General features: G+C 49.7%; 1 protein-coding gene across 2 annotated transcripts in view; it reads right to left on the bottom strand.

The window, feature by feature from the left end:
- Positions 1 to 5978: 5978 nt before the first annotated feature.
- Positions 5979 to 13447, bottom strand: part of LOC143300245 (conserved oligomeric Golgi complex subunit 7-like) — a 38380-nt gene continuing 30911 nt past the window's right edge. For both annotated transcript variants that reach the window (XM_076613832.1, XM_076613833.1), the window contains 3 exons: positions 13052 to 13166; positions 10956 to 11087; positions 5979 to 6246 (listed from right to left, as the gene is read on the bottom strand). In XM_076613832.1, coding sequence (XP_076469947.1) covers positions 6080 to 6246; positions 10956 to 11087; positions 13052 to 13166 — 414 coding nt within the window. In that variant the 3' untranslated portion in view covers positions 5979 to 6079. The remainder of the gene's footprint in view (positions 6247 to 10955; positions 11088 to 13051; positions 13167 to 13447) is intronic.

Raw genomic sequence — 13447 nt, forward strand, 5'->3', positions numbered from 1 at the left:
TGGAGTTAATTCTGAAATGCCATGACAGATGACAGACACAGCTTGTCTTTCTTGTACTGTACTGACAGCTAGATGTGTGTGTTGTACTGTACTGTACTGACAGCTATATATGTGTATTGTACTCTACTGTACTGACAGCTAGATGTGTGTGTTGTACTGTACTGTACTGACAGCTAGATGTGTGTGTGTTGTACTGTACTGTACTGACAGCTAGATGTGTGTGTTGTACTGTACTGTACTGACAGCTAGATGTGTGTGTTGTACTGTACTGTACTGACAGCTAGATGTGTGTGTTGTACTGTACTGTACTGTACTGACAGCTAGATGTGTGTGTTGTACTGTACTGTACTGACAGCTAGATGTGTGTGTTGTACTGTACTGTACTGACAGCTAGATGTGTGTGTTGTACTGTATTGTACTGTACTGTACTGTACTGTACTGACAGCTAGATGTGTGTGTTGTACTGTACTGTACTGTACTGACAGCTAGATGTGTACTGTACTGTACTGTACTGTACTGTACTGTACTGACAGCTAGATGTGTGTGCTGTAATGACAACTAGATATGTGTGCTGAACTGACAGCTAGATGTGTGTACTATACTGTACTGACAGCTAGATGTGTTGTACTGTACTGACAGCTAGATGTGTGTGCTGTACTGTACTGACAGCTAGATGTGTTTACTGTACTGAACTGACAGCTAGATGTGTGCTGTACTGAACTGACAGCTAGATGTGTGTACTGTACTGAACTGACAGCTAGATGTGTGTACTATACTGAACTGACAGCTAGATGTGTGTACTGTACTGAACTGACAGCTAGATGTGTGCTGTACTGAACTGACAGCTAGATGTGTGCTGTACTGTACTGAACTGACAGCTAGATGTGTGTACTGTACTGAACTGACAGCTAAATGTGTGTGCTGTACTGACAGCTAGATGTGTGCTGTACTGTACTGAACTGACAGCTAGATGTGTTTATGTACTGTACTGAACTGACAGCTAGATGTGTGTACTATACTGTACTGACAGCTAGATGTGTGTGTTGTACTGAACTGACAGCTAGATGTGTGTACTGTACTGAACTGACAGCTAGATGTGTATACTGTACTGTACTGACAGTTAGATGTGTGTGCTGTACTGACAGCTAGATGTGTGTGCTGTACTGTACTGACAGCTAGATGTGTGTGCTGTACTGTACTGACAGCTAGATGTGTGTGCTGTACTGACAGCTAGATGTGTGTACTGTACTGACAGCTAGATGTGTGTGCTGTACTGACAGCTAGATGTGTGTGCTGTACTGAACTGACAGCTAGATGTGTGCTGTACTGTACTGAACTGACAGCTAGATGTGTGTGCTGTACTGTACTGAACTGACAGCTAGATGTGTGCTGTACTGAAAGCTATTTGTGTGTACTGTACTGACAGCTGGATGTGTGTGCTGTACTGTACTGAACTGACAGCTAGATGTGTGTGCTGTACTGTACTGACAGCTAGATGTGTGTACTGTACTGACAGCTAGATGTGTGTACTGTACTGTACTGACAGCTAGATGTGTGTACTGTACTGACAGCTAGATGTGTGTACTGTACTGTACTGACAGCTAGATGTGTGCTGTACTGTACTGACAGCTAGATGTGTGCTGTACTGAACTGACAGATAGATGTGTTTACTGTACTGTACTGACAGCTAGATGTGTGTGTTGTACTGTACTGACAGCTAGATGTGTGCTGTACTGTACTGACAGCTAGATGTGTGTACTGTACTGACAGCTAGATGTGTGTGTTGTACTGTACTGACAGCTAGATGTGTGCTGTACTGAACTGACAGCTAGATGTGTGTACTGTACTGTACTGACAGCTAGATGTGTGTACTGTACTGACAGCCAGATGTGTGTACTGCACTATACTGACAGCGATATGTGTTTACTGTAATTCAATGTCAGTTAGATGTATCTGTTATGCTGTACTGACAGCTAGATGTGTCTGTTATGCTGTACTGTGACAGCTACATGTGTCTGTTATGCTGTACTGACAGCTACATGTGTCTGAAGAGTTCTGAGGGCAATGGCTGTAATCATTTTAATCAAAGTGACAACCTTGAAGTTGGGACACACACACACACAGACTGAGTGAAGCAATCAAACAAAACTGACTGCATTTTCTGCCTAGCCTGTGTATTTCAGTGAAACCAAATAAGCCTCAGTGCTCTTAAAACGGCTATCACAAGCAAATCATCATAATATAAACTGTATCCAACAACAGCAAAAAAACAACAACACGAAAAGCAAAAAATCAGTATCACAAATATTTATTCACAATGTGCAAGGCCCACGAATGTAATGATGAAAAGTTAACAAAAGTTCCTTCTTCAGGTAACTGTACAACCCAGATAAGATCCCACCTTTAACAAAAGTGTAAAAAAAAAAAATGTATGATATCATCAGAAACTCATAGACAACATGCGAAGGACTGTGCACACACTGACAGAAATTATTATTTATTTTTGTAAGCTTATCTATAATTTATTCACCTTTTTTTTTCTTTCTATTTTTTTCTCATGGCCTGAATAAGTGCATTGGGTTACGCTGCTGGTCAGGCATCTGCTTGGCAAATGTGGTGTAGCGTATATGGATTTGTCTGAACGCAATGACGCCACCTTGAGCTACTGAAACAAACTGACAGAAAGACCCAGTGACCGGTGATGCCATACTGATGTCCACAGAGAAATCAGCCACCACACTGCTGCAGGACAATGCACCAAGGGAAGCAAGCACTGCCTGACCGAACCAGACCATGAAGCCAGTCGAACTTACGTCCCCTGAATGAATCACTGACCTGGGCGCGACACAAAAGGTCGGTACTGTGTGGAGAATGATGGGTCTGACCTCAGTTGGGAAAAACAGTGTGCAATGAATTTGGGGAGGAAAGGGGGGGGGGGGGGCTACAGAAAGCAGAAAGATCAGACACATAACATGACTTTCTGTGTGTGAGAGTGTGTGTGTGTGTGTGTGTGAGAGAGAGAGAGTGTGTGTGTGTGTGTGAGAGTGTGTGTTTGTGTGTATGTTTATCTTTGTATCAACACACACGCACACACACATCAGCCACTCCATACCACACACATTGGCCACACATCTCCACACCACACAGGCCACACAACTCCACACACATCTCCACACCACATACACACATCGGCCACACAACTCCACACACACATTGTCCACACACACACACACATTGTCCACACAACTCCACACACACACACACATTGTCCACACAAACACACACACACCTCCACACCACACACACACACACATCGGCCACACAACTCCACACCACACACACACACACATCAGCCACACAACTCCACACCACACACACATCAGCCACACAACTCCACACCACACACACACATCAGCCACACAACTCCACACCACACCCTCACCCTCACCCCACACACACACTCTACACACACACACACACACCTCCACACACACCACACATCATCCCCACACACACACACCACACCACACCACACCACACCCCCCCCACACACACACACACCCCCACACCCACCCTCCACACACCCACTGCCACACCCTCCACATACACCCTCCACATACACCCTCTCCACATACACCCTCTCCACACACCCTCTCCACACACACACCCTCTCCACACACACACCCCCACCCTACACACACACACCCACACACCCTACACACACACACACACACCCCCACCCCCACCCTACACCCACACCCCCAACACACACACACACACACCCTACACACACACACACACACCCTACACACACACACACACCCTACACACACACACACACCCTACACCCACCCTACACACACACACCCCCACCCTACACACACACACACACACCCACCCATCCTACACATACAGACCCTACCCACACCCTACACACACACCCCCACCCCCTACACCCCACCCCCTACACCCCCCCCCCCTACACCCCCCCCCCCACACCCCCCCCCCACACACCCCACACACACCCCCACCCCCCCCACACACACACACCCCTAGACACACACACCCTACATCCCCCCCCCTACACCCCCCCCCCAGACACATCCCCCACCCTACACGCACACACACACCCTACACACACACACCCTACACACACACCCCCACCACACACACCCCCCTTCACACACCCTACACACACACACACACACCCCCTACACACACACACCCCTATACACCCCCCCCCCTACACACACACACCCCCTACACCCCCCCTACACACACACACACACACCCTACACCCCCCCTACACACACACACCCCCTACACACACCCCCTACACACACCCCCACCCTGCACACACCCTACACACTCCCACCCTACACACACACCCACCCTACACACCCCCCCCCACCCTACACACACCCCCACCCTACACACCCCCTACACACACACACACCCCCCTACACACCCCCTACACACACACACACACACACACACACACACACACACCTACACACACACCCCTACACACACACCCCCTACACACACACCCCCTACACACACACCCTACACACACACACCCTGCACACACACCCTGCACACACCCTACACACACACACCCTGCACACACCCTACACCCCCCCCCCTACACACACACCCCCTAAACACACACACCCCCTATACCCCACCCACCCCCTACACACACACACACCCTACACACACACACACCCCCACCCCTACACACACACACACACGCCCACACCACACACACCCACACCCCTACACACACCCCTACACACACCCACACCCCTACACACACACCCTACACACACACACACCCTACACACCCCCCACCATACACACCCCCCACCATACACACCCCCCCCGACACACACACCCCCACCATGCACACACCCTACACACACCCTACACACCCCCACCCTACACACACACCCACCCTACACACACACACCCCTACACACACACCCCCCCTACACCCCCCCCCTACACACACACTGCACACACCCTACACACCCCCTACACACACACCCCCACTACACACACACACACTACACACACCCCCTACACCCCCCCCCCCCACACACACACACACACCCCTACACACACACACTGCACACACCCTACACACACCCACCCTACACCCCCCCCACACACACACACACACCCCCCAACACACACACCCACCCACCCCCTACACACACACACACCCCCCCACCCCCTACACACACACACACCCACACCCCCTACACACACCCACACCCTACACACACACACACACACCCTACACACCCCCTACACACACACCCCTACACACACCCCTACACACACACACCCCTACACACACACCCCTACACACACCCCCCCACCCCCCCCCTACACACCCCCCACCCTACACCCACACCCACTCCACACCTCGGCCCTACACACACACACCCACCCCCTACACACACCCTACACCCCTACACACACACCCCACCCCTACACCCCTACACCCCCCCCTAGACACATCCCCCCCCCCCTACACACACACCCTACACCCCTACACCCCCCCCCCCCCTACACCCCCCCCTACACCCCCCCCCCACACCCCCCCCCCCCTACACCCCCCCCTACACACACACACCCCCCCCCCTACACCCCCCCTACACACACACCCCCCCCCCCCTACACAACACCCCACCATACACCCCCCCTACACACACCCACCCCCCCCCCACACACCCACCCCTACACACACCCACCCCTACACACACACACACACACACACCACCCTACACACACACCACCCTACACACACCCACCCCGCACACCCCTACACCCACACCCTACACCCCCCCCACCCTACACACACACCCCCCCACCCTACACACACAGACCCTACCCTACACACACAGACCCTACCCACACCCTACACACACACCCCTACACACACCCACCCACACACCCTCTCCACACCTCGGCCCAACAGTCCGCATTACAGACATATCTGTCCCCAGGTTCACACATCCCCTGCGCACTCCACACCTCCATGTCACGTATGGCAGCAAGGAGATGCAGTCTACACCTCGATGTGACGCATGGCAGCAATGGTGTGGGAGATCCTCTGAGGCATGACCTCCGCTGTGTCCGTGAAGTCCTGGGCACTGACTTTGAGCAGTGTCTCGATCTGACTCAGTGTCTCTGACGTCTGAAGGCCAAGGTCGTCCAGCACATTGCACAGGTATTCTGCACAGCCACACAGTTCTGTCACTTCACTCAATAATACATCAGTGCAGTCGTCCACTTGACGGTGTGTTTGAAGGACAACGTCATAATCATGCAGAAGGGAAAAATAAACGATGAACGCCTGCTGAAATGTTTTGACTATTATGCCTGCTTTGTGTTGTGTCTACTGATGTGAGAAGGATGACAGAACACGGGGCCTGAGTTCAGCACCAGTCACAGACAGCTCATGGTGTGCAGACATGTCCAGGTACAGACACCATCACTTTACAAGATACACACAACACACCTCTATCTTACTGCAAGGTAAGGTATGCAGTGTCCAGGTACAGACACCAACACTTTACAAGATACACACAACACACCTCTATCTTACTGCAAGGTAAGGTATGCAGTGTCCAGGTAAAGACACCATCACTTTACAAGGTACACACTGCACAACACACCTCTATCTTACTGCAAGGTAAGGTATGCAGTGTCCAGGTACAGACACCATCACTTTACAAGATACACACAACACACCTCTATCTTACTGCAAGGTAAGGTATGCAGTGTCCAGGTGAAGACACCATCACTTTACAAGATACACACTGCCCAACACACCTCTATCTTACTGCAAGGTAAGGTATGCAGTGTCCAGGTACAGATACCATCACTTTACAAGGTACACACTGTACAACACACCTCTATCTTACTGCAAGGTAAGGTATGCAGTGTCCAGGTACGGACACCATCACTTCACAAGGTACACACTGCACAACACACCTCTATCTTGCTGCAAGGTAAGGTATGCAGTGTCCAGGTACAGACACCATCACTTTACAAGGTACACACTGCACAACACACCTCTATCTTACTGCAAGGTAAGGTATGCAGTGTCCAGGTACAGACACCATCACTTTACAAGGTACACACTGCAGAACACACCTCTATCTTACTGCAAGGTGAGGTATGCAGTGTCCAGGTGAAGACACCATCACTTTACAAGGTACACACTGCAGAACACACCTCTATCTTACTGCAAGGTAAGGTATGCAGTGTCCAGGTGAAGACACCATCACTTTACAAGATACACACTGCACAACACACCTCTATCTTACTGCAAGGTAAGGTATGCAGTGTCCAGGTACAGATACCATCACTTTACAAGGTACACACTGTACAACACACCTCTATCTTACTGCAAGGTAAGGTATGCAGTGTCCAGGTACGGACACCATCACTTCACAAGGTACACACTGCACAACACACCTCTATCTTGCTGCAAGGTAAGGTATGCAGTGTCCAGGTACAGACACCATCACTTTACAAGGTACACACTGCACAACACACCTCTATCTTACTGCAAGGTAAGGTATGCAGTGTCCAGGTACAGACACCATCACTTTACAAGGTACACACTGCACAACACACCTCTATCTTACTGCAAGGTAAGGAATGCAGTGTCCAGGTACAGACACCATCACTTCACAAGGTACACACTGCACAACACACCTCTATCTTACTGCAAGGTAAGGTATGCAGTGTCCAGGTGAAGACACCATCACTTTACAAGATACACACTGCACAACACACCTCTATCTTACTGCAAGGTAAGGTATGCAGTGTCCAGGTACAGACACCATCACTTTACAAGGTACACACAATACACCTACATCTTGCTGCAAGGTAAGGTATGCAGTGTCCAGGTACAGACACCATCACTTTACAAGGTACACACAATACACCTACATCTTGCTGCAAGGTAAGGTATGCAGTGTCCAGATACAGACACCATCATTTCACAAGGTACACACTGCACAACACACCTCTATCTTGCTGCAAGGTAAGGTATGCAGTGTCCAGGTACAGACACCATCACTTTACAAGGTAAAAACTGCACAACACATCTCTATTTTGCTGCAAGGTAAGGTATGCAGAGACCAGGTACAGACACCATCACTTCACAAGGTACACACTGCACAACACACCTACATCTTGCTGCAAGGTAAGGTATGCAGTGTCCAGGTACAGACACCATCACTTTACAAGGTACACACTGCCCAACACACCTCTATCTTACTGCAAGGTAAGGTATGCAGTGTCCAGGTACAGACACCATCACTTCACAAGGTACACACTGTACAACACACCTCTATCTTACTGCAAGGTAAGGTATGCAGTGTCCAGGTACAGACACCATCACTTTACAAGGTACACACTGCCCAACACACCTCTATCTTACTGCAAGGTAAGGTATGCAGTGTCCAGGTGAAGACACCATCACTTTACAAGATACACACTGCCCAACACACCTCTATCTTACTGCAAGGTAAGGTATGCAGTGTCCAGGTGAAGACACCATCACTTTACAAGATACACACTGTACAACACACCTCTATCTTACTGCAAGGTAAGGTATGCAGTGTCCAGGTGAAGACACCATCACTTTACAAGATACACACTGCCCAACACACCTCTATCTTACTGCAAGGTAAGGTATGCAGTGTCCAGGTACAGACACCATCACTTCACAAGGTACACACTGTACAACACACCTCTATCTTACTGCAAGGTAAGGTATGCAGTGTCCAGGTGAAGACACCATCGCTTTACAAGATACACACTGTACAACACACCTCTATCTTACTGCAAGGTAAGGTATGCAGTGTCCAGGTACAGACACCATCACATTTCAAGATACACACTGCACAACCTGCCTACATCCACATAAGCTGTCAACATTGTCGTACTTGTATTTTGAATGAAAGGTAAAACGTCCCATAGCCTTTTTCTGCCATCAAGGCAGTGAATTCATATCCACTGTGTCTAGAGCTTAGCACAGGAAGGCGGTGAATTCATACCCACTGTGTCTAGAGCTTAGCACAGGAAGGCGGTGAATTCATACCCACTGTGTCTAGAGCTTAGCACAGGAAGGCAGTGAATTCATACCCACTGTGTCTAGAGCTTAGCACAGGAAGGCAGCGAATTCATACCCACTGTATCTAGAGCTTAGCACAGGAAGGCAGTGAATTCATACCCAGTGTCTAGAGCTTAGCACAGGAGGGCAGTGAATTCATACCCACTACGTCTAGAGCTTAGCACAGGAAGGCAGTGAATTCATACCCACTGTGTCTAGAGCTTAGCACAGGAAGGCAGCGAATTCATACCCACTGTGTCTAGAGCTTAGCACAGGAAGGCAGTGAATTCATACCCAGTGTCTAGAGCTTAGCACAGGAAGGCAGTGAATTCATACCCACTGTGTCTAGAGCTTAGCACAGGAAGGCAGTGAATTCATACCCAGTGTCTAGAGCTTAGCACAGGAAGGCAGTGAATTCATACCCAGTGTCTAGAGCTTAGCACAGGAAGGCAGTGAATTCATACCCAGTGTCTAGAGCTTAGCACAGGAAGGCAGTGAATTCATACCCAGTGTCTAGAGCTTAGCACAGGAAGGCAGTGAATTCACACCCACTGCATCTAAGGTTCAATTCAGAAAGGTGGGGCCCAGTCATCTTCTTCAGCTGTTTTAACCTTCCCCAAGGGAAGTCAACTACCCATTCAACTACCTGTGTGGAGTGAGGAAATTCAGAGTAAAGGGCCTGCCCTTCCCAAGGGCACAACACCATGCCGAAGCAGGGCCTCGAACCCTCATCACTGGTGAACAGTGGACCACGAGTCCAACAGCAAAGCCACCCTGCCACAGTGCTCCCTTTAAATTGTGTACACACAGTGAGACACGCCTACATCCCTGACATGTATGTTTGGTGCAAAGCCACACTCTGTATCAACACTCTCAAACGCACACACACACACACACACACACACCACACACACACACACACACATACCCCACACACACACATACATACCACACACACACACACACACCACACACACATGAATGGACATCACACACACACACATACCACACACACACACACACACACACATGAACAGACATCACAATCACACACACACAAACACACCCCAAACATGATCGGACATATCACACACACACACACACACACACACACACACACACACACACAATCCACACACACACACACACATACCACACACACATGAATGGACATCACACACACACACACACACACCACAAACATGATCGGACATATCACACACACACACACATGAACGGACATCACACACACACACCACAAACATGATCGGACATATCACACACACACACACACACACATGAACAGACATCACACACACACACACACACATACCACACACACATGAACAGACATCACACACACACACACACACATACATACCACACACACACACACATGAACGGACATCACACACATCCACACACACACACATGAACGGACATCACACACACACATACACACATCCACACACACACACACACACCACAAACATGATCGGACATATCACACACACACACACACACACACACACACACCACACACACACACACACACATACCACACAAACACACACACACATACCCCACACACACACATACATACCACACACACACACATACCACACACACATGAATGGACATCACACACACACACACACACACACACATATCACACACACACACACACACACATACACACATCCACACACACACACACACACCACAAACATGATCGGACATATCACACACACACACACACACACACCACAAACATGATCGGACATATCACACACACTGGTGACACCACACAGACCAATATCCATGACCAGCTGCTTGGTGCCGTGTGGAGTCAGCTCCGGAATCTTCAGGATCTCCTCTCCAAACACGTGCATGGTGCCACGGGCCACTGACTCCAGCCACAGATCCGCCAGGTGTTCCGGGGGCTCTGCACACAGGTAACTCACAGGTAACACAGGTAATAACGATCACCTCATTTATAAAGCACATTTCCCCATGGAAAAACATGCTCAAAAAGACAACTGCACCGTGCAATGAAGACAGCGATGTTCAAAAAAAGGAAATTTTCTATCTAAAATTACGTTTAAATAACATACTTAACCGTGACCCAACTAGTGCAGACTCCGGCAGGGGTCTGACATTCCTGTCCTGTGCAAACTACTATCCGCCTATGTGGAGAAAACGAAACACGGCCGATAACCTCCCGGAAGTAGGTAACCTCCCCTTTGTCCCGCTGATATGCCATCACCAGCGCAGCAAGCAGGGAGAACAGGAAGCGGGAAGGACGGGGGGGTCTTAGATTTGGGTCACGGTAAGCATGTTATTTAAACGTAATTTTAGATAGAAAATTTCCTTTTAATTACACATACTTAACCGTGACCCAACTAGTGCAGAACAGCGCGACAAGGTGGAGGGCTCGCCTGTTCTACTGTCTGTGTGCTGTGATGGCCTGTTGTGCAACTACCACAGAAGCGATGCCTCTTGAGCCATCATCCCGCAGGCGTGTGACGTCTCTGGTAGAAGTCGATGATAAACACAAAAGTGACAACAACAAAAACACAGGTAACACACAGCTAACATACAGGTGAAACACAGTTACTGCGGACTCTTACCTGTCTACACACACACTGACATCTGGTGTGTTACACACCTTGTCAGCCAGGCAGGCTGTGGCCACTAGCAATGTGACAGTAATAGTAATACAATGTTTACATACACACAATGTTTATGTACACGCACACACGACACACACACACACACACACACACACCTTGTTCAGAGGTGTAGGGTAACTTGCTGTGGGTGAGGACCACAGTGAGGGCAGGACACACACACACACACACACACACACACACACACACACACCCTGTTCAGAGGTGTAGGGTAACTTGCTGTGGGTGAGGACCACAGTGAGGGCAGGACACACACACACAGACACACACACACAACACACACACACACACACACACCCTGTTCAGAGGTGTAGGGTAACTTGCTGTGGGTGAGGACCACAGTGAGGGCAGGACACACACACACAGACACACACACACAACACACACACACACACACACACCCTGTTCAGAGGTGTAAGGTAACTTGCTGTGGGTGAGGGCCACAGTGAGGGCAGGACACACACACACAGACACACACACACAACACACACACACACACACACACACCTTGTTCAGAGGTGTAGGGTAACTTGCTGTGGGTGAGGACCACAGTGAGGGCAGGACACACACACACAGACACACACACACACACCTTGTTCAGAGGTGTAGGGTAACTTGCTGTGGGTGAGGGCCACAGTGAGGGCAGGACACACACACACAGACACACACACACAACACACACACACACACACACACCCTGTTCAGAGGTGTAAGGTAACTTGCTGTGGGTGAGGGCCACAGTGAGGGCAGGACACACACACACAGACACACACACACAACACACACACACACACACACACCCTGTTCAGAGGTGTAGGGTAACTTGCTGTGGGTGAGGACCACAGTGAGGGCAGGACACACACACACAGACACACACACACAACACACACACACACACACACACACCCTGTTCAGAGGTGTAAGGTAACTTGCTGTGGGTGAGGGCCACAGTGAGGGCAGGACACACACACACAGACACACACACACACACACACACACACACACACACACCTTGTTCAGAGGTGTAGGGTAACTTGCTGTGGGTGAGGACCACAGTGAGGGCAGGACACACACACACACACACACACACACACACACACACACACACACACACACACACACCCTGTTCAGAGGTGTAGGGTAACTTGCTGTGGGTGAGGACCACAGTGAGGGCAGGACACACACACACACACACACACACACACACACACACACACACCCTGTTCAGAGGTGTAGGGTAACTTGCTGTGGGTCAGGGCCACAGTGAGGGCAGGACTGTCCTGCATGGTGAAGGGGTCCAGGTGTTGGGGCAGCGTCATCAGGTACTGGCCGATCTGTACACCACGCATCAATCATACATCAATCATACATGAAATACTGGCCAAAGTGTACAGCATACATCACTAGGCATACATAAGAACTGACTGATCTGTACATCACACATCATGCACCCAATGGCAGCCGACAGTCGCTTTTTTTTTTTTCTCTCTCAAGGCCTGACTAAGCGTGTTGGGTTATGCTGCTGGTCAGGCATCTGCTTGGCAGATGTGGTGTAGCGTATATGGATTTGTCCAAACGCAGTGACGCCTCCTTGACCTACTGAAACTGAAACTGA

This window comes from Babylonia areolata, chromosome 26 (genome assembly GCF_041734735.1).
Source record: "Babylonia areolata isolate BAREFJ2019XMU chromosome 26, ASM4173473v1, whole genome shotgun sequence".
Lineage (NCBI taxonomy): Eukaryota > Metazoa > Mollusca > Gastropoda > Neogastropoda > Buccinidae > Babylonia > Babylonia areolata.